The following is a 22,030-nucleotide window of genomic DNA, read 5'->3' on the forward strand; positions in this document are numbered from 1 at the left end:
GATATAATAGCAGCAACCAGAAAGTCCTCCAAGGGCTGGGCTACAAATTGAAATAACTACATACTTGTGTTTTATATCTCACTTGCTCGGATTACAAACATTTGCTATAAGAGTTTTTCCTCTTTCCTCAGGGACATAATTTATTTAAGGCAGTTACTTCAGATAACTGTCCTCATTTTTAACCATTCCATCTTAAACCAGACTCAGGAATAATCAGGTGGGTTCTCATTCAAAAGAAGACTACTGGGAAATTGAGGAAGAAGAATCCTACCTTCAGCTGAGACCAAGAGAGTCCTTATAATTCATTCCCAAATGTTACCTTTCACCTGTAACAGCTTCTTCTGAGTAGCTTGTGGCATATTCCTTTCACTAGTTTGGATCTATTCAGTCATTCCTGAATTTAAAACTCCAAATAAATACAGTCCCAAAAAGGTTTTATCTCCTACAGCAATTATCATTAATCAAAGCTTCAGATGAATCTAGCTCTCAAGGATCACAGTAAGAGATTCATCCTAGAAAGTTCACAGCTTATACAGCTTATCCTTCATATCTAAGTAGATGGTTCTAGGTTCAACATTACACAGATCATTTTGCTTTTAAAATACCCAGTACAGAGAAGAATTCTAAATTGCATGTTGTTCATCCTATTTCCATATAAAAGAAACTTTCAGATTTAACATTAATGCTCTCTTCATTCTAAAAAAAAAAAAATTAAACTTTTGGAAATAACCCTATCAAATTATCAGATCAGATTAAAATTCTGCTCTAGGTTTGGTTTTTTTCCTTCTCATATTCCTTGAACAAGGAGTCTATTATGCAACATTAAATAATTTGCTGAAGACAGATGGGATATCTTAGTAGAAATAAATTGCTTTCAGAAAACTAACAGTTCCAACACACTTCTTAAAGCAGCTATAGACTTGAAAAATAAAAATAAAATATTCAGTTATTAACACCATGTAAATGTAGGCAATTAGAAGCAATTAATAGAAGAAATTAATGTTTGAACCAGCAAGGAGCTGCAGTTTGTTTAAAAAAAAAAAAAAAAAGCTACCATACTAAGGCCCCTTTCCACATGGTCGACCTTCCCCCATTCCACGATGCTTCTCAAACCCAATTTCTCACAGCCATTTCCCCCAAGATCCAATCTGCCAGCTAAAGACAGGCCCCAACCTCATGGGTTATCTCCTTTCCTGTGGCGAATTCATTAGGGGTTTATACCTTTTTGTTCCCTATTTCCTGGAAAGCCTTTTTCCTCTCTTTCTCTCACAGCATTTCTTCCTCTTCCATCTCTCTCTCTCTCCTCCCAAAGCCTACTTGCTCAAACCTTCTCTAACATACACTCCCAAACCAATATTAGATGCTCCATTTAAACTACTAATTGCTTTTGCAAATCAATCTTTCTTGTTCCTTGTCTTTAAATCACTTTTTCCCTTAAACTTCAAGATTCGTAAATAACTTTGAACCAAATTTCATAAAACTTACATATATACCCAACAGAGCTGACAAATTTTTAAGGCATAACTCATAGTTTACAAATTACCCAATACTTCTAGAAAGCAACATACCATCTGAGTAGGGAGATACAAACATGATCTCTCCCTCTAAAGTAAGCTACAGGCATTTTGTTTTAATAACCTATATTTTAACTTAAAATCAACTCAAATACAATTTTAAATTCCCAATAAAATAAAACTGCTTTTGCTATCATATTTCAAATAATGAATTTCACTAAACAGCATAGTTTCTTTCTCTCCACTCTGGCCCCACATAACCCTGCTGCAGTCAGGAAAAGGGAAGGAAAAGAAAAACTACTAACTTCACTCTCTCTTCACAGCCCTCCCCAGTTTAATTGAATTTCTTTGGAATTTTGAAATTAACAATTGCCAAATTCCCTAACCAATATTTCTGATGCTCCAACTTTGGCCAGAGTTGGCGCCTACAGGAAGGTTTCTTTCTCTCTTTATTTTTTTCTGTAACAAATTCTAGCTCACAGAACAAACATGATAAAGACATTCTGTACAAAGACACACAAAGACAAAAATCACATGGAAGAGACCATGTCTTCGCCTCTTTCCAACATACAACAGAAATACACAAATGCACTTTTTTTTTCTTTTTGCTCCGAAGATGAGTTGGACTGCCCCCTCTCAAAGCATCCAATTTCACCCCTGGTCTCCAGCAAATGCACAGCTGACCCTTCTCCTGTTTCCCCCCACCCCCCAGGGTGGTTTGGCAGACCAGGGTCAGAAGAAGTTGCCTACCTTCATAGCCAACCATAGAAGACTCCTATCCTGAGCCATTAACAGAGCTCTTTAATCTAGTACTCATCCCTTAATCTGGATCACTCAAGACTTGATGATCCCAGGGCCCACAAGGATAGTTCTAGGGCACATTAACAAATAGTGTTTCTAGGATCACACATGCATAAGTTACCTGGCTTTCTCTCACCCGGGTTTCATCTTTGAAGACTTGTGTGCCTTCTGTTTGTATCTGAGCGTCTCTGCTCTCTAGGCCCATTCTTCACAGAGAGGGAGGCTGAAGGTCTGATCTGAAGGTCAGCTGGAGAACCCAAGCTGGCACCTACCTTGAATGAGGGGCCACCAGTCATCTCTCTGGGAAACCAGATTCCGGGCTGAGCCCCCATAAACTGTGTGGGACAGGTTGGGTACGAGACTCCCTTCCCAATCCAATTAACTAATCAGAGGCATCATCAGGTACAAAGAGAAAGCATTTATTTAATTCCTGCAGGGAGAGGCCCAGACACACCTGAGAGCCATCCCAGCCTCCTTACCCAGCGGCCCCCCTCCCACACCACAATGTGCACCTGAAATCTGACCAGCTTCCAGCTTGTCCATGGTTTAAAAGGCAAAAGGGTCGAGCCTTCTCATTGGATAGACTAAAAGGAGGTAACCATCCTTGACCAATGGTCACCAATGCTGGCTGCCTGGTACAGATCATATCATTTCCTGCAACTTCTTTTATCTCCAAGTTCAAAGTTTATACCTCCAGAAATCAAATGACCTCCCCAAGGTCCCAGTTCTGTAAACAGGAATCATGTGACAATACTTAGAAATATTTCATCCAATGAGTCCCATTCAATGTCATAGTGGATAAAGACCTGATCTTGTGTCCATCAATTGGAGAATGGTTGAGTAAATTGTGGTATATGAATGTTATAGAATATTATTGTTCTGTAAGGAATGACCAGTAGGATGAATACAGAGAGGCTTGGAGAGACTTACATGAACTGATGCTGAGTGAAATGAGCAGAACCAGGAGATCATTACATACCTCAACAACGATACTGTTTGAGGATGTATTCTGATGGAAGTGGATCTCTTCGATAAAGAGAGCCTTAATTGATCAAAGATGGACAGAAGCAGCTACACCCAGAGAAAGAACACTGGGAAATGAATATAAACTGCTTGCATTTTTGTTTTTCTTCCCGGGTTATTTATACCTTCTGAATTCAATTCTCCCTGTGAAACAAGAAAACTATTTGGTTCTGCACACATATATTGTATCTAGGATATACTGCAATCCATTCAACATGTAAAGGACTGCTTGCCATCTGGGGGAAGGGGTGGAGGGAGGGAGGGAAAAAATTGGAACAGAAGTGAATGCAAGGGATAATGCTGTAAAAAATTACCCTGGCATGCGTTCTATCAATAAAAAGTTATTAAAAAATTAAATTAAATTAAATTAAAAAAAAAAAGACCTGATCTTGGAAATCAGGAAGATTACTCTATATTAATGAAATCTCAGGGCCAATCTCTGACCCCATTGTGCTAAATCTGTATTTAAAAAACTCTTCAAAAACCACATTCTTAATTATGAGTCTTCTAAGAGATAAGAAAAGATGAAAATTTAACTTTCATTCTATGCTTACTAAAGCATTGGCCACTCTAGACAATCTTAATTGACATTATATAATGGAATCTTAGTTACATCTGTTTGAAGTTGTCCTCCTGTAGTATTTCCATATACTACTTGCTAACTATCACATAATGAAAGTACAAGATGGCACCATAAGAGAATAATTTTGTATAAATCTAAAAGAACAGCATGCTCTCTGGAAGTATGGCATACTGAGTACAAGGGTACACATGTTATTAAAATTTAGTCAAATCAGAGGACTATGAAATTATTGGCTTTGTCCTGTGTCTATTGAAAGCAGCACAGCTTGGATCCTTTAGAATTCTTATCAGATTCGTAACTCTCTAAACCCTTTTAATCATGAAAGGAAAAGCCAGATAGGATCAGTCACAATGAACTCTGGAAATAAAACCAGTCTATTGAAATTGAAGTAATGTGCATCTCAATACAATTGGACATGTTTAGCAAGAGTTATTAAAAAGATTCTCAAACTGAAACTAAAACAAGGCTTTAGAGGTACCCTGAAATACAGCTTTATATAATGTGCATAGTGATATTCTGCTGGAAAATAGTAGCTACAAAACAAACTGTTCGGGGGATATAGTTCTGACCAATAGGAGACCTCTTTATGAGCAAAAGTTATGAACTTAGAGTAGAGATGTTAGGGTGAATGTTTAACAATCAGTACGCCAGTGGAGAAAAATGTACTCTCAAAACATTTTTAAATTTAATCTGCATTATTCATATTCTATCAATGACTTTCATAAGTCTAAATAATCAACAAAACAATAAATTAATCCCTGATTTATAAGGTTTCCAAGATTTCTTCAGTGTAAATGTTCACAGTGAAAATTTAACAGTCTGTTCTCTCTAGTATGAACCAACTACAGTTTGTTCTTGGTTGGGAGTGAATAAGCCAAGCTATCAACAGTAATAATTCTGCTAAAAGATCAAAGATTAAATGTGGAAAGTAGGTAAGTACTATTAGGATATAAGGTTTTACAGCATGATTTACAAGTGAAAGATCATATCAATTGTCCAATCACTAGATTTTAGTACAAGCCCCTCACTGTACTAGCACAAAGAAATATGCACAGAAATTGTTATGCCACAGTTCCCTTTTAATGTCCTGATCCAGTTTCTCCATTGTCCTATTTAGTTACTCTGCCTCAAGTTATGATCTTTTCCTCTAAATGTTTGATGAGATAAAGGTTTTATATTTTTAGGTTATAATCATTCCTTCTTAATGTTTGATAGGATAAAGGTCTATCCATTTTAGACATCATTAGAATATCAGTAACCTCTCCAGTACCTCCCTCCATTGTGTCATCCTAGGGGCCTCCCCCCATTAGGTTACTCCCATTATGTCATTGTCTTTGTTATCCTATAAAAAAACTTGCTGTCTAATACTCAATATTGGATTCTTTGAGATGATAGTCTCGTTCAGCCCTGGGACCAATCATGGATCCATTTGTTCTCAGTAAATCTCTCTATTTAATAAACTATTAAATTGTTTTCTAATCTCTGTCTTGCTCAGTTTCTCCGGCATTACAAAATATGGAGCAGTAGAAGGTACAGTAGATAAAACTGGACCTGGAGTAAGAAAGATTCATCTTCCTAGTTCAAATCTAGCCTTAGACATTTACTACTTTGTGAGCTGGAGAAGTAAATGGCAAACCACTCCAGTATCTATGCCAAAACAATTTTTTTAAAAAGTCAGAACTGGGCATAACTGAACAACACAAATATTAAGTAATCTTCTTGAGCATAAGACAGATAATTCATGTAACCTGATACTAAATCCAATGCTCTTTCCTCTAGATTACTCAGTTTCAGCACTTCAAATATAGTATTACAAGAAAATGGAGAATCAGAGAAATGGGTTTCAATAAATTATGGAGACAGGACTCAAACTCAATTCTCATTTCAAATTCAAATTGATTTCAGTGATACCACACTGCTCAGATTAGCATATCAATATACATGCAGTTTTAGTTAAACCTTATCACCAACCAACAACATGTGCTGAATACCAGTTATGTACCTAGCACTATGTTGAGAACTGTAAGTTTTTTTAAAGCATAAAACACAATCCCCCTCATTTTCATTATTATTCTTATTTGGATAAGGAAGTATATGAAAACAGGAAAAAAATAAATGAACTTGTCAGGACTATAAATAATAATATTAAAAACTAAGATATTAAATGCCATGGTCAGCTTCCATGCTTCCATATTACTCAACTGAAAAAGAAGTTGAAAAAAAAATTAAATTTTTTGGAAGATTCTAAAATTTAAAGCTGAAGTCTCTTGCCCCTAATTTTGCAGATGAAGAAACTAAGAATTAAGAATTCTCAGAATTAAGAATTTAAGTGATTTGACTAGAGTTACAGAACTAGGAAACGTCTGAGGGAGATTTGAACCCAGGTCCTTCTCATAATTTGCTAACTATGTCCCGCATCAGGCAATCCCATAGTTCTGAAAATGTCAGTTTGACTCCTGACTCTGATAGATTTATATATATATGTATCTGTGTGTGTATATATATATATATATATATATATATATATGTATATGTGATGAATTTGAAGAAAATAAATCGAGCATCTTAATTATGCATTTATTAACTAAAAGGGTGGTATTGCTTACCAGTGGTAATTCAGGAGACCTGGATATTACAATCTGTCTCTTATTATTTATGAGGCATAAAGATAATCTCTTTTTTATGCCTTAGCATAGCCTCATTAATGAGCATTTCTGCACATAATGTGATATAAGCAGAATAAAATAGAAAGAAGGAAATGTGCTCTTAACAATATGAAAGCCTACTTTGAATTTCAGCTTTTAATCTTAATAGCTTTGGGACCTTGAGTAAGTCATTCAGCTGTATAATTCAATTCTCTCATTTGTAAATCAGAAACAATAGTAATTGAACTACATATTTCATAAATAACTGTAAACAAAATACTTTGTAAACCTTAAAATATTACATATAAGTTGTCAGATATCAATATTTCAATATTATTATTAATGATAAGAAATCTAAAAAAAGATTAACTATTGAACTTGACTTGGGAAGTTATTTTTCTCAAAACTTGTAAATTCCTCCACAGTATAACCTTAAAATTAAAAAATTAAAAACAGTGCATGAAAAACCAGTAAGTACTTTCCATGAAGATAGTTATTGTTATAAGATGACCAAAACAGAGTCAGGAGTGGCAGATATTGATATCTCAAGACAGTTTTATAACTAATACAATACTACTCTTAAATTACATTACTAGCCCTGAAGTCAAGAGAATTTGAGTTCAAATCTGGCGTCAAACATTTAACACTTCTTAGCTGTGTGACCTTAGGCAAGTCACTTAATCCCAATTGCCTCAGGAGAAAAAAAATTACATTATTTTAGAATTAATCTCTAATTAAGATCTAAGAACATAATTTGTAGGTCACATAATCTGTAAATCTAATAAATAAATGAAATTTTAAATTGAGTGTCCTGGTCAAAAATGTGTAAAGATCAATATAATAGGCCACTCAAATAGTATACATGGTAAACATAAAGGAAGAAAGAGAAAAATCTAAATTAAAAATTTAGAACTGGAATAATCACTCAGCACAGCAAGCATTTCTATTGTAGCTGTCTTCTATACAGACCACAGATTCATGCTTTCTTCAAATGTGCTACTTTATTCCTATTTCTAATGACTAAGTGCCTTAATTGGAAAACCAATTAGCAATGAAAGTACTAGGATGGTTTTAAGCCTACATAAAGTTGTCAAATAAATTTTATATTTTATAAAGAAAATACCTTAATGCATCACAATTTTTTTCTCCCAACATCACTTTAAGTTCAAGTAATTCTGTAGTTCAAGCAATTCAGTACTGGAGGAGGAAATATCCATCTAGCTTTCACTTTTTCTGCCTGTTATTTTAATGTTGCTATTACTTACCGCCTCTGTGTGAATGGGATGCACAGCAAAAATCAATGCAGTAACAAAACCAAGTTGATGGTCCTTGAAGACAACTTTATCACATGTGTACATCAGAACCAGAGTCACCAAGCAGTGTAAAATTATATTTACTGCATGGAAATAAAATGGGTTCATTCCAGCCAAATATACATTTATCCTGGAAAATAAAAACATATACATTACACATGTTAAAACTGTATTAGAAACAAACACAATATAGAATCCTTACCACTAAACAGTACCAGAAAAACTTTCAAAGAAGGAGACTGTCACTGAAGACTAAACAAAATTCAATTAATTAGGGTAAAAATAACATCTGGGCTTAATATTTGGTTAGTCTGGATAAAAAGATACATTTTCCCCCTGTATTTCAATTGTGATATGTGTTGAAAACAATATTATTGCTTGTAACACTGGAGCAATTATTGGTGCTAAATGAAGGAGTAAGTGAATAGGTGCTAAACCATTTTCCTACATGTATAATATGTAGGAAATGTATACATGGTAAATGTATATTAATATAATCAAAATTACTCATTTTGCTTTTCATAATGTTTTCTAGTTCTTCTTTGGCGTTAAATTCCTTCCTGCTCCACAAATCTGAGAGACAAACTATGCCTTGTTTTCCTAATTTGTTTATTGTATCACCCTTTATGTTTAAATCATGAACCCATTTCAACCTTATCTTGGTACAGAGTGTTAGGTGTTGGTCAGTGCCTAGTTTCTGTCATGCTATTTTCCAATTTTCCTAGGATGAGTTCTTATCCTGGAAGCTGGAGTTTTGGGGTTTATCTCAAAAATGTAATTCTTCATTTCTGTGACTCTCTTAAAGAACAAGAAGGTACTGCTACACTACTTTTGAGGTGCAAATTCAGAGAGAGAAGGCAAAAAATACAGTGAGTGAAATATTCTGTCTGGAACCAGAAAAACCTGAAAGTAAATCCAGCTTCAGACACTTACTATATGACCTAAGCAAGTCACTTAAATTTAGTTTGCCTCAACTTTCTTCACTGTAAAATTGGGATGATAATAATACCTACCTCACAGGGTTATTGTGAGGATCAAATAGGATAATATTTATTTTAAAAAGATTTTAATATAGTACCTCGAATATAGTAGGCACTATATAAATGCTTACACATTTACATTTAGGACATACACATTTAGGATAGATATCAAAACTGTTATATGTTCCCACAAGGTCACTGGTAATAAACTTTACAGATTATGCATATGGAAACAAATTTAGTTACTATCTCATAATGAAGTTTTCACCACAGTGACACCAGTGTTTTGAAACCAAAATACCAAAATGACCAAAGTATAGGCAAATAAGGAAACTGGCTTTTTATTAAATGGCTAATAAATTCCTAGTGATTTGGGAAATTGTCAGAAATCTTATGATTATAAATCAAAAAAACAGAGTTTAAGAGAGAAAGCTATCAATACTGAATATAAAACCATATTTCTACAAATAATGTCTTATAATGAACTTATGATAACATTCAAAAGTCCTTTGGGTACTTTGATTTAAAATTCTAATGCTGCTAATTTAACATAAACTCTGGCAATTCCTACCAAGAAAAAAATATTTTGAGTGACAGATTTTGTATTCCACATCTAAGGACTGGACAAGCCCATACTAGAATTCCCTCATACCACTGGAACCTACCTGCTAATACAAAGTCAGGAACTATATGAACATAATTACAAAACACCTTTCACACAAATAAAGTCAGAGCTAAACAATTGGAAGAATATCAAGTGTTCATGCCAAGCTAATATAATAAAAATGACAATACCACTTAAATTAACCTACTTATTCAGTGCATAGCAATCAAACTGTCAAGAAATTATAGAGCTAGAAAAAAATTAAAAAATTCATCAGGAAAAACAAAAGATCAAGAATTTCAAGGGAATTAATGAAAAAAATACAAATGAAGGGGGCCTAACTGTACCAGACCTACAACTACATTATAAACAGTGGTCATCAAAACCATTTGGTACTGGCTAAGCAATAGAGTAGTGAATCAGTAGAATTAGGTTCACAAAACACAATAGTCAATGACTATAGCAAACTAGTGTTTGATAAATCCCGAAACTCCAGCTTACAGGATAAGAACTCATCTGAGGAAAATTGGAAAAGAGCATGACAGAAACTAGGCACTGACCAACACCTAACACTCTGTACCAAGATAAGATTGAAATGGGTTCATGATTTAAACATAAAGGGTAATACTATAAACAAATTAGGAAAACAGGGCAGATTTGTGGAAAAGGAAGGAATTTAAGGCCAAAGAGGAACTAGAAAACATTATGAAAAGCAAAATGAGTAATTTTGATTATATTAAATTAAAAATACTTTGTACAAACAAAACTAATGCAACCAAGATTAGAAGGGAAGCTGAAAACTGAGGAGGGGAGGAAATTTTACACCCAATATTTCTGATAAAGACCCCATTTCTAAAATATATTGACAGAAATTTATAAGAATACAAGCTATTATCCAACTGAAAAATGGCCAAAGGATATGAATAGACAATTTTCAAATGGAGAAATTAAAGCCAAAAGAATTTTTTTTATTTTTAAAAATGCTCAAAATCTCTATTGATTGGACAAATGCTTTTTATTAAGACAGCTCTGAGATGCCACTTTACATCTGACTAAGATGACAGGAAAAAGATAATGATAAATGTTAGAGGGGATGTGGAAAAACTGGAACACTAATACATTTTTAGTGGTGGTGTCTGATCTAACCATTCTGGAGAGCAATTTGGAACTCTACCCAAAGGCCTATCAAACTGTGATCTATGGACCTTTGAACCATCAGTGTCACTATTGGATCCGTATCCCAAAGAGAATATATACATATATATTTTTTAAATAACTTTTTATTGACAGAACCCATGCCAGGGTAATTTTTTACAGCATTATCCCTTGCACTCACTTCTGTTCCGATTTTTCCCCTCTCTCCCTCCACCCCCTCCCCCAGATGGCAAGCAGTCCTTTACATGTTAAATAGGTTACAGTATATCCTAGATACAATATATGTGTGCAGAACTGAACAGTTTTCTTGTTGCACAGGGAGAATTGGATTCAGAAGGTATAAATAACCTGGGAAGAAAAACAAAAATGCAAGCAGTTTATATTCATTTCCCAGTGTTCTTTCTTTGGATGTAGCTGTTTCTGTCCATCCTTGATCAATTGAAACTGAATTCGATCTCTTTATCGAAGAGATCCACTTCCATCAGAATACATCCTCAAACAGTATCGTTGTTGAGGTATATAATGATCTCCTGGTTCTGCTCATTTCACTTAGCATCAGTTCATGTAAGTCTCGCCAGTCCTCTCTGTATTCATCCTGCTGGTCATTCCTTATAGAACAATAATATTCCATAACATTCATATACCACAATTTACTCAATCATTCTCCAATTGATGGGCATCCATTCGTTTTCCAGCTTTTAGCCACTACAAACAGGGCTGCCACAAATATTTTGGCACATACAGGTCCCTTTCCCTTCTTTAGTATCTCTTTCCCAAAGAGATTATAAAAAAGGAAAATGTGCAAAAATGCAGTGCACATTATTTTAGAGTCCAACTCTTACAGCCAAACATTAATACTGGAAAAACCATAGCTTTTACTCTGAAGATCTTTGTCAGCAAGATGTCTCTGTTTTTTAGTATACTCTACAAATTTGCCATAGTTTTCCTTCTAAGGAGAAGCATCTTTTAATTTCATAGCTACCATCATCATCTGGAGTGCTCTTTGAGTCTAAGAATATAAAATCCAACACTGCTTCCTCACCTTTTTGTAATGGTGGGGAAATGGAAATGAGTGGATGCTCGAGTTGGAGAATGGCTGAATAAGTTATGGTATATGAATGCTATGGAATATTTATTGTTCTATAAGAAATGATGAGCAGGCTGATTTCAGAAAGGTCTGAAGAGACTTACATGAACTGATTCTAAGTGAAGTGAGTAGAACCAAGAAAATATTGCAGATAACAACATCACGATTATGTGAGGATCAACTGTGATAGACTTAGGTCTTTTCAACATGAAGGTGAATCAGGTCAGTTCCAAAAGACCTGTGACAGAAAGTCATCTGTATCCAGAGAAAGGTATATGAGGACTGAATGTGGATCATAACATAGTATTTTCATCTTTTTGTTGCTGTTTGCTTACTTATTTTTTCCTTTCTCATTTTTTCCCTTTTTGATTTGATTTTTCCTGTGCAGCATGATGTTTCTTCTAAACACGTTTAGAAGAATTGCACATAGTTAACCTATAATGGATTACTTGCTGTCTAGGGAGGAGGTAAGGTGGGGAGGGAGGGAGAAAAATTTGAAACACAAGGTTTTGCAAGGGTGAATGTTGAAAACTATCTTTGCATGTATTTTGAAAAATAAAAGACTATTTTATAAAAAAAAATAAATAAAAGAATTAAATTGTCAAGCCTTATATGACTTTTAAATGAGGAACAAACACGTATCTCCAAAGCTGAAGGAGCAATAAAAGACTGAGTGACTATGTAGAGTAGCAAATTTGGCCCAACATTATTATTAAGAATTATTCAGATGATGTTGCTTCAATGAGAAAGAAGTTGCCTTCCTATCAACCTTCAAATATCAAATTTCTTTTGGAGGATCCTAAGGCCTTTCATGTTGCAATATATGTATGGAGAACTACATATAATGAGAAAGACAATTCAAAAGTGTAAGTTTTGTAGTACTTACCTTTTCTTATAATCCAACTCTTACATCCAAACATTACTACTGGAAAAATCATAGCTTTCACTGTGAAGATGTTTGTCAGCAAGATGTCTGTTTTTTAGTATGCTCTACAAATTTGCCATAATTTTCCTTCTAAGGACAAGCATTTTTAAATTTCATAGCTACTGTCATCATCTGCAGTTATCTTTGAGTCTAAGAATATAAAATCTGACACTGCTTCCATTTCTTCTCCTTCTATTTTTCAGAAAGTGTTAAGAGTAGTTACTAAAATCTTAGCATTTATTATTTGTTTGTTTTTAATGTTAGACTTCAAGCCAGCTTTTATTCTCTCCTCTTTCACTCTCATCAAGGGCCTTAATTACTCTTCACTTTCTGCCACAAGACAGGTATCATCAACATAATGGAGATTGTTGAGATTTCTCCTAGCAACTTTAATTCTGGCTTTTGATTCATCCAGCCTAGCATTATGCTTAATGTACTCTGCATATAAGTTAAATTAGCAAAGAATAATATATTTCTTTTCTAATCTTAAACCAATTAGTTGTTCCATGCTCAGTTCTAACTGTGGCTTCTTGGTTTATATACCGCTTCCTCAGGAGTTAAGTAAGATGATCTCGTACTCCCATCTCTTTGAAAACTTACCACATTTTGTTGTGAACCACACAGTCAAAAGTTTTAATTTAATTAATAAAGCAGAAGTAGATATTTTTATGGAATTCTCTTGTTTTCTTCACAATCCAGCAAATAATTGCAATTTGGTCTCTAATTTTTCTGACTCTTTGAAAATCTGCCTGTTCTTCTGGTAATTCTCAATTCAAATATTTTTGAATCTTGTTGAATATTAAGCCTAATCTTGCTGGTGTGTGAAATTAGCACAATTGTTTGGTAATGTGAACATTCTTTAGTATTGCCCTTCTTTAGAATTGGGATGAAAACTGAACTTTTCCAATTCAGTAGCCACTGTTGAGTTTTTCTAATTTGCTGATATACTGAGTGTAACACTTAAATCAGATCATCTTTGAGGATTTTAAATAGCTCAGCTAGAATTCAGTCACCTCTGCTAGCCTTATTGTTAGTGGTACTTTAGTAATCATATCATTGGTGATGTTAAGATCATTCTTATATAGTTCTTTTGTGTATTCTTGCCACTGCCTACTCCCTTCTATTTCTATTAAATCCCTATGAATTTTTACTTCAATCATGTCTATTTTTTTGCATTAAATGTTCCCTGATTAGTTCTAATTTTCTTACAGAGATCTCGTGTCTTTCCAATTCTAGAGTTCTATTTTCCTTCCATTGTTAATTTAATAAAACCTGCTTTTCTCTGCTTGCTATTCTCTAATTCTTCACTCAGTTGGGTATATTTTTCCCTTTCCTTTTCCTGCTTTCCTTAGCTATTTGCAAAGTTTCATCAAACAGCCATTTTATTTTCTTGTTCTTTTTTTTCTTTGGAATGTTTTTTGATACTGCCTTCTGTGCAATATTAAAACCTCTGTTCATAGTTCTTGTAGCACTATCTACTAGATCTAATCCCTGAAATCAATTCACTACCCCCACTTCATATTTATAAGAGATATTATTTCAATCATACCTTTTTGATCTCATGGTTTTCCCTGTTTTCTTCTATTTTTTTTTTCTGAATAGGGCTTTGTATTTTTTTTCATCTTTTTTTATTATTATAACTTATTATTGACAGAACATATGGATGGGTAATTTTTTACTACATTATCCCTTGCACTCACTTCTGTTCCGACTTTACCCTTCCCTCCCTCCACCCCCTTCCCTAGATGGCAGGCAGTCTTATATATGTTAAATATGTTACAGTAAATCCTAGACACAATATATGTGTGCAGAACCATACAATTCTCAGAAGGTAAAAAATAAGCTGGGAAGAAAAACAAAAATGTAAACAGTTCGCAGTCATTTCCCAGTGTTCCTTCTCTGGGTGTAGCTGATTCTGTCCATCACTGATCAATTGGAACTGAATTGGATCTTCTCTTTGTTGAAGATATCCACTTTCATCAGAATACATCCTCACACGGTATTGTTGTCGAGGTATATAATGATCTTATGGTTCTGCTCATTTCACTTGGCATCAGTTCATATAAGTCTTTCCAAGTCTCTCTGTATTCATCCTGCTGGTCATTTCTTACAGAACAATAATATTCCATACCATTCATATACCACAATTTACCCAACCATTCTTCAATCAATGGGCATTCATTCTTTTTCCAGTTTCTACCCACTACAAAAAGGATTGCCACAAACATTTTGACACATACAAGTCCCTTTCCCGTCTTTAGTATTTCTTTGGGATATAAGTCCAGTAGTAACACTGCTGGATAGTTCCAGATTGCTCTTCAGAATGGTTTAATTCATTCACAACTCCACTCACAATGCATCCATCAGTGTCCCGGTTTTCCCGCATCCCCTCCAACATTCATTATTATTTTTTCCTGTCATCTTAGCCAATCTGACAGGTATGTAGTGGTATCTCAGAGTTGTATCTCAGATTTGTCTTAATTTGCATTTCTCTGATCAATACTGATTTGGAGCCCCCTTTTCGTATGAGTAGAAATAGTTTCAATTTCATCTGAAAATTGTCTGCTCATATCCTTTGACCATTTATCAATTGGAGAATGACTTGATTTCTTATAAATTAGAGTCAATTCTCTACATATTTTGGAAATGAGGTCTTTATCAGAACCTTTAACTGTCAAAAATGTTTTCCCAGTTTGTTGCTTCCCTTCTAATCTTGTTTGCATTAGTTTTCTTTGTACAAAGGCTTTTTAATTTCATCTAATCAAAATTTTCTATTTTGTGATCAATAATGATCTCTACCTCTTCTTTGGTCACAAATGCCTTCCTCCTCCACAAGTCTGAGAGGTAAACTATCCTATGTTCCTCTAATTGATTTATAATCTGACTCCTTACACCTAAATCATGGACTTATTTTGGTCTTATCTTGGTGTACAGTTTTAAGTGTGGGTCCATTCCTAATTTCTGCCATATCAATTTCCAGTTTTCCCAGCAGTTTTTGTCAAATAATGAATTCTTATCCCAAAAGTTGGAATCTTGGGTTTGTCAAACAATAGATTGCTATAGTTATTGACCGTTTTGTCCTGTGAACCTAATCTATTCCACTGATCAACTAGTCTTATTTCTTATCCAATACCAGATGGTTTTGGTGACCACTGCTTTATAATATAATTTTAGATCAGGTACAGCTAGGCCACCTTCATTTGATTTTTTTTTCATTGATTCCTTTGAAATTCTTTACCTTTTGTTCTTCCATATGAATTTTGTTGTTATTTTTTCTAGGTCATTAAAATAGTTTCTTGGGAGACTGATTAGCATAGCACTAAATAAATAAATTAGTTTAGGGTGTATTGTCATCTTTATTATATTTGCTCAGCCTAGCCAAGAGCATTTAATATTTTTCCAATTATTTAAATCTGACTTTATTTGTGTGGAAAGTGTTTTGTAATTTTGCTCATATATTTACTGACTTTCCTTTGATAGTTAGATTCCCAAATATTTTATGCTATCAACAATTATTTTGAATGGAATTTCTTTTTGTATCTCTTGCTGTTGGATTTTGTTGGTGATGTATAAAAATGCTGAGGATTTATGTGGATTTATTTTGTATTCTGCAACTTTGCTAAAGTTATGAATTATTTCTAATAGCTTTTTAGTAGAATCTCTGGGGTTCTCTAAGTATACCATCATATCATCTGCAAAGAGTGATCATTTGGTTTCCTCACTGCCTACTTTAATTTCTTTAATCTCTTCTCAATTCTTATTGCTGAAGCTAGTGTTTCTAATACAATATTGAATAATAATGGTGATAATGGGCAACCTTGTTTCACTCCTGATCTTACTGCGAATGGTTCCAGTTTATCCCCATTACATATGATGTGTACTGACGGTTTTAAATATATGCTCCAGACCATTTTAAGGAAACGTCCATTTATTCTGAATTGAATGAGATGAGGTGAGATCTTTCAAGACAGTTGTGAAAATTGAGTAAGGCTTCATCTATTTCAAAGTTTGAGTAGGCCTGAAGGACTTTAAGCATTAAGTCAAGGGCATACTTAAAGTGTCTCCTCCTTGCTATTCTCCTAAGGGCATAAAGTCTATCTTCTTAAGGGCATACTTAAGTCCCCTTCTTGTTATTGTCCCTATTTCAACCAAATATAGGCAACTATGTACTTATTGATCAAGTTCAATTTCCTGGGTAGTTCCTGCGTTTAGAATGTAAGCTTCTCAGCCAATAAGGATGAGGGTCAGTGATGGGAAGGGGAATTTGCATTAGGGATTAAAAGCATTGACCCTGCCCCCTACAGTGCTTCCTTCTTTTGATTGTCTGCTCGATAGGTGGGATGCCCAATTCTTGCAAGAACATATAATAAACTTTGCTTTGCTTCTAGAGATCTCTCCTGTCTTTTTTTATTAATGGTTTCTGACTCACACAGTCTTGGGGGCTCGTCTGGGATTACACTACTTGTGGTGAGTAGGTGAACCCTTGGGGTGCTGGTGGGGTGGCGCCCTGCCCTGATTTAGGCAGTCTGCCAGCATCCAGGGCTTCTCCTTACTCCCCAAGGTAAAGTGGGCCCGAAGTGGAGAAACTCAGAGCAAAACAAAGCGAGAGAAACTCCATGGTAAAAGGTATAAATCCCGACCGGTCAGTGGAGAACAGGTATCAATCAAGCAATTTGCTGCGCAGCAACCCAGAGGTAAGCCCCCTGTGAGGCCCTTGAGTCATAAACTCTAGAGGGGTCTCTGGACAGGAGCCTGTGAGGCCTGGAGTCTTAAACTCTGGGTCTCTGGACAGGACAGGCTTAGCTAGACCTTCTAGGGTGACTGGAGACAATTGGCGACAATTGGCGTGTTTGGGTGTTTTGGAATTTAGATTCCATCCAAATTCAAAGGGTGTGGCCCAGTCCCAGCCTGCCCTCATGGAGAGAAATGAGAAAAATGATCAGAAAATACTGGTAGATACTCCTTTGGGAGATAAATTAAGTAATTGGAACGAACTGCCAAAATATATAAGGAAAAAGCAAAAGATGATAAGGTATTGTTGTTTTATCTGGGGTGACAAATATATTAGTGAAGGCACTGGGGTGCCAAAGACTGAATTTGTACCCTGAAAGAGAAGGAAAGGATTTAATTCCATCAGCCCCTCCAAGGGCCCTCAGAGCCGGGAGGAGAACTTAGGTCTATTTTGAATTCTCTCTTCTCATTAGAGGAGAGGGGACTAATTAGGGGTACAGCTATGAAGGAGTGGGACAGGAGAAACCCTCCAGCTGCAGGAGTAGTTTCAGTTGACCAGAAATATCATTAGCAGATCCCAATTGGAAGCACAATCACCCTATACATCGGGGAAGTATATGGGATTGAGAGAGTGAAGACGGTGGCTTCTTTCCTTTCCCTCTCATGGATCCTGACTGTAGTAAGGCCACATGGGACCAAGGGAAAGAGACTGCTATTTGGTGAAATTCATTATTTTAAATAAGATGGCGAAAGTGGTTTTATATTATTGGGAATTTAAAGCCATGTTTGGGATTTTAAGTTAAAATATAGGTTATTAAAACAAAATGCTGGTAGCTTAGTTTAGGAGAGGTTGGGGTTGTATCTCCCTACTTAGATGATGTGGTTTCTAGAGGTATTGGATAATTTGTAACTGAGTTATGCCTTAAAATTTGTCATCTCTGTTGGGCAATTATAAGTTTTATGAAATTTGGTTCAGTTATTTGAGAACCTTGAAGCTTAAAGTTTAAAAAAGAAATTTTTTTCCTTCTTTGACTTAAAGATGAGTTACAAGAAAGATTGATTTGCAAAAGCAATTAGTAGTTTAAATGGAGCATCTAGTATTGGTTTGGAAGTGTTTAACATATGTCAGAGAAGGTTTAAGCAAATAAGCTTTGGAAGGAGAGAGATGGGACAGGAAGAGATGATGTGAGAAAAAAAGAGAGAGGAAAATAGCTCTCCAGAAATAGGGAAGAAAAAAGGCACAATTCCCTAGTGGATCTGCCATTTGCCATGGGAAAAGGAGATATATCCCATGAGGTTGGGGGTCTATCTTGAGTTGGCAGAGTGGATCCTGAGGAAATGGCACCCTAAAAAAGTTAACTGTGATAAGTTAGGGTTGGGAAGCATGGTGGAGTTGGGGAAGGGTGGCCACATGGAGGGGGACCTTGTCAGGTGATCTAATCCCCTTTCCCCATTAAGTATGGTGGCTGCAACACCTTGCTGGTTTGGGTATCAATTGCTTCTACTGTTTAAAAGAACAGCCTACATTTATATGGTGTTAATATCTGAATGTTTTATTTTTATTTTTCAAGTCTGCTCTAAGAAGTTTGCTGGAGCTGTAAGTTATCTGAAAGCAATTTATTTCTACTAAGATCCCATCTGTCTAAAGCAAATTATTTAATGCTTATTTACGTGCATGGTAGTCTCCTTGTTTAAGGAAGATGATAAAAAATCTAGAGCAGGATTTTAATCTGATCTGATAATTTGATAGGGTTATTTCCAAAAATTCTTTTTTAGAATGAAGAGAATATTAATGTTAAATCTGAAAGATTTAAAAGTTTCTCTTATGTGGAAACGGGATGCACAACATGCGATTTAGAATTTTTTTTCTTTGTATTTGAGTATTTTAAAGGCAAATGATCTATGTAATGTTAAATTTAGATCTACTTAGATAAAAAAGATAGTTGTATAAGCTGTAAATCCTTTACTGTGATGCTTGAGAACTAGATTCATCTGAAGCCCTTGATTAATGATAATTGCTGTAGAAGATAATCCTTTGGGACTGCAGCTAATATTTGCTGGGAGTTTTGAATTCAGGTGTGACTGCATAGGTCATAAGGTAGAATGGTTAAAACTTAAGGACAGTTACCTGAAGTAAAACTGCCTTAAATAGATAGTTTAATTTGCGGCCAGACTTTGGTTGCTGCTATTAATCTTTTAACCTTTTTACTTCCTGGCGGTAGAGTTTCTTTATCTAAAGGTTTACTTAGGCCAAGTACTTGGGGCCACTCCTACCTTGCCTTTAGAGAAAGCTGGGAATCTCATCCCCTGATTAGGCTAAGGTTTAGGCCTAGAGCCTTTTTACACTGTGTGTTGATGGAAGGCAGGGCTCTCTCTGGAACCCCAATCCTAGGCCCCTGACTTACTTATCAAAGATCTATATTGTCATCAGATACGTTTTTCATGTTTTGCATGATCATGGGGGGTGCTATATGGAAAGAGAACTTTTGACACCCAAACAATTCTCCATTAAATACACGGAGAAAATGAAATGAAGGGGAATTCACTTCAGGTGAAGGCAAGGATGCTTATAGGATCAGCTGCCCATGTTGCATTGCTGATCCTTTGCTCCTGACCAGTGGCTTTCCTTTCTAAAGTGTTAGGTGCGATAGCCAAAGGATCGCTGACCTGTATACAAGCAGTAACTGCTACCACTCTCTTGGCAGAAAAGAGTAGGAAACTCACCTTTGAGGCAGTGTTATAATAAGTGTCTCACACCAAGTAAGAACTATATTAAATCAGGGCTGGGAAATAGCTCACAGATTTCAGAATGTTGATAATCTTAATCCTGCCTCCCACCTGAACTCCCCCTGCAGAGGAATATTGTTGTTTAGAGTTAATTGATTTTCAAATGAAAGTAAGAGGATTCACAAGACTCCCCAATGCCTGGGGGAGTAAATTGGTTTATAGATGGATCCTCTAGAGTGGTAGATGGGAAAAGGAAAAATGGGTTTGCTATTGTGGATGGAGATAGAAATTCCACTGTTACCAGGGGCAGTCTACCTGCCCATTGGTCGACTCTAACTTGTGAATTGTATGCCTTAAATCAAACCTTGGGTTAGTGAGGGACCAAGATGGGAATATATATACTGATTCGAAATATGCTTGGGGTGTGGTGCATTATTTGGAAGGATTTGGGAGGAAAGAGGATTTGTAAATAGTAATGGCAAAGAACTGGTCCATTATACACTAGTTAGAGAGGTACTGGAAAACATTCTGGCCCCTAGGAATGTAGCAGTAATACATATAAAGGGACATCAGATGGGAAGCTCTTTTGAGGCAAGGGGAAGTAGATTAGCAGATGAGGAGGCAAGGGAGCTGGAGACCAGGAGATTTCTCATATAATGGCTCTGACACCTGTACTTCCCCCTAGCCTACCCTCTCCCAGCTTTACCCCGAAGGAAAAAGAGCAGTTGGGAACTCGGAAGGAGGATGGCTCTTACCTGATGGCAGAGAGATACTGACCAAAGCAAGTATGAGGTAGGTCCTTCAGCAACTGCACCAGAGCAGTCTCTGGGATGTCCAAAACCTATGTGATGCTGTGCTGACAAGGTATGTTTCCCTTGGCCTATATACTATGGCCCAACAACTGGTGGACGGCTATCTCGTTTGTTGAAAGACTAACAAGGCTGCTCAACGCCAGATCCCAAAAGGGGGACAACCTCCTGGAATCAGACCATTCCAAAGCATCCAGGTGGACTTCACTGAGCTGCCACCAGTGGGTCGCCTCAAATACTTGCTGGTCATAGTGGACCATCTGACCTCATGGGTGGAGGCATTCCCCTCAGCCCGAGCAACTGCCTCGACAGTAAGGTCTTATTAGAACAAATTATTCCTAGATATGGAATAGTGGAAAGGATAGACTTGGGTCAGGGGACACATTTTTCTGCCCAGGTATTGCAGAATGTGATTGGGGCTTTAGAAATCACGTGGGATCTCCACACCCCTTGGCATCCTCCCTCTTCTGGGAAAGTAGAAAGGATGAATCAGGAAATAAAATGGCAACTAACTAAATTATGTTTGGAGACCCAACTACCTTGGACAAAATGTCTTCCTCTTGCTCTGGTCAGAACCAAAACCAAGCCACACAGAGATAGAGGACTTTCACCTTATGAATTATTGTACAGTCATCCTTTCCAGGCTTGTCCTATGGGAAACTCAAACCCTATCTTAGAGACAAAGGATTTATTTCTTAAGAGATGTTAAATCATTGCTAAGACATTTACAAAAACTTCAACAAAAAAGTTAATAGCTCAGACTCCTCCTCTAGGTTTCCCTGTTCATAGAATTCAGGTGGAGATTGGGTGTTGATCCATTTTTGGAAGGATGAGAAGCTGACTCTATGCTGGGACGGACCCTACCAGATAATAGTGACCTCTCGGACACTGCTATTCGCACCCAAGAACGAGGCTGGACACACCACACCAGAAAAAAAGGACCTGTGGCGCCACCTTTATCCGAGTGGACAGTTGAAGATGGGGAGACCTCAAATTACATTTGAGGAGGGGATCTCCACTGAATGGGACCACAAATTCTGAATCCAGTGCGTTGTAACTCTATGACTTTTCTTACATTAATTACTTTGGGAATTACTTTGGGAAACTTTCATGGGGCTTTCCCTGAGCTTTGG

The 22,030-nt window shown here is 36.1% G+C and overlaps 1 protein-coding gene across 3 annotated transcripts in view; it reads right to left on the bottom strand.

Moving 5' to 3' along the window:
* TMTC1 (transmembrane O-mannosyltransferase targeting cadherins 1) overlaps nucleotides 1-22,030 on the bottom strand; it is a 261,821-nt gene that overhangs the window by 206,082 nt on the left and 33,709 nt on the right. For 2 of the 3 annotated variants that reach the window (XM_051961108.1, XM_051961109.1), the window contains exon 2: nucleotides 7,832-8,009. The exons of the other annotated variant lie outside the window; for it this stretch is intronic. In XM_051961108.1, the coding sequence (XP_051817068.1) occupies nucleotides 7,832-8,009 (178 nt within the window). The remainder of the gene's footprint in view (nucleotides 1-7,831; nucleotides 8,010-22,030) is intronic. 3 annotated transcript variants of the gene reach the window in all.

Source organism: Antechinus flavipes, chromosome 5 (assembly GCF_016432865.1).
Source record: "Antechinus flavipes isolate AdamAnt ecotype Samford, QLD, Australia chromosome 5, AdamAnt_v2, whole genome shotgun sequence".
Taxonomy (NCBI): domain Eukaryota; kingdom Metazoa; phylum Chordata; class Mammalia; order Dasyuromorphia; family Dasyuridae; genus Antechinus; species Antechinus flavipes.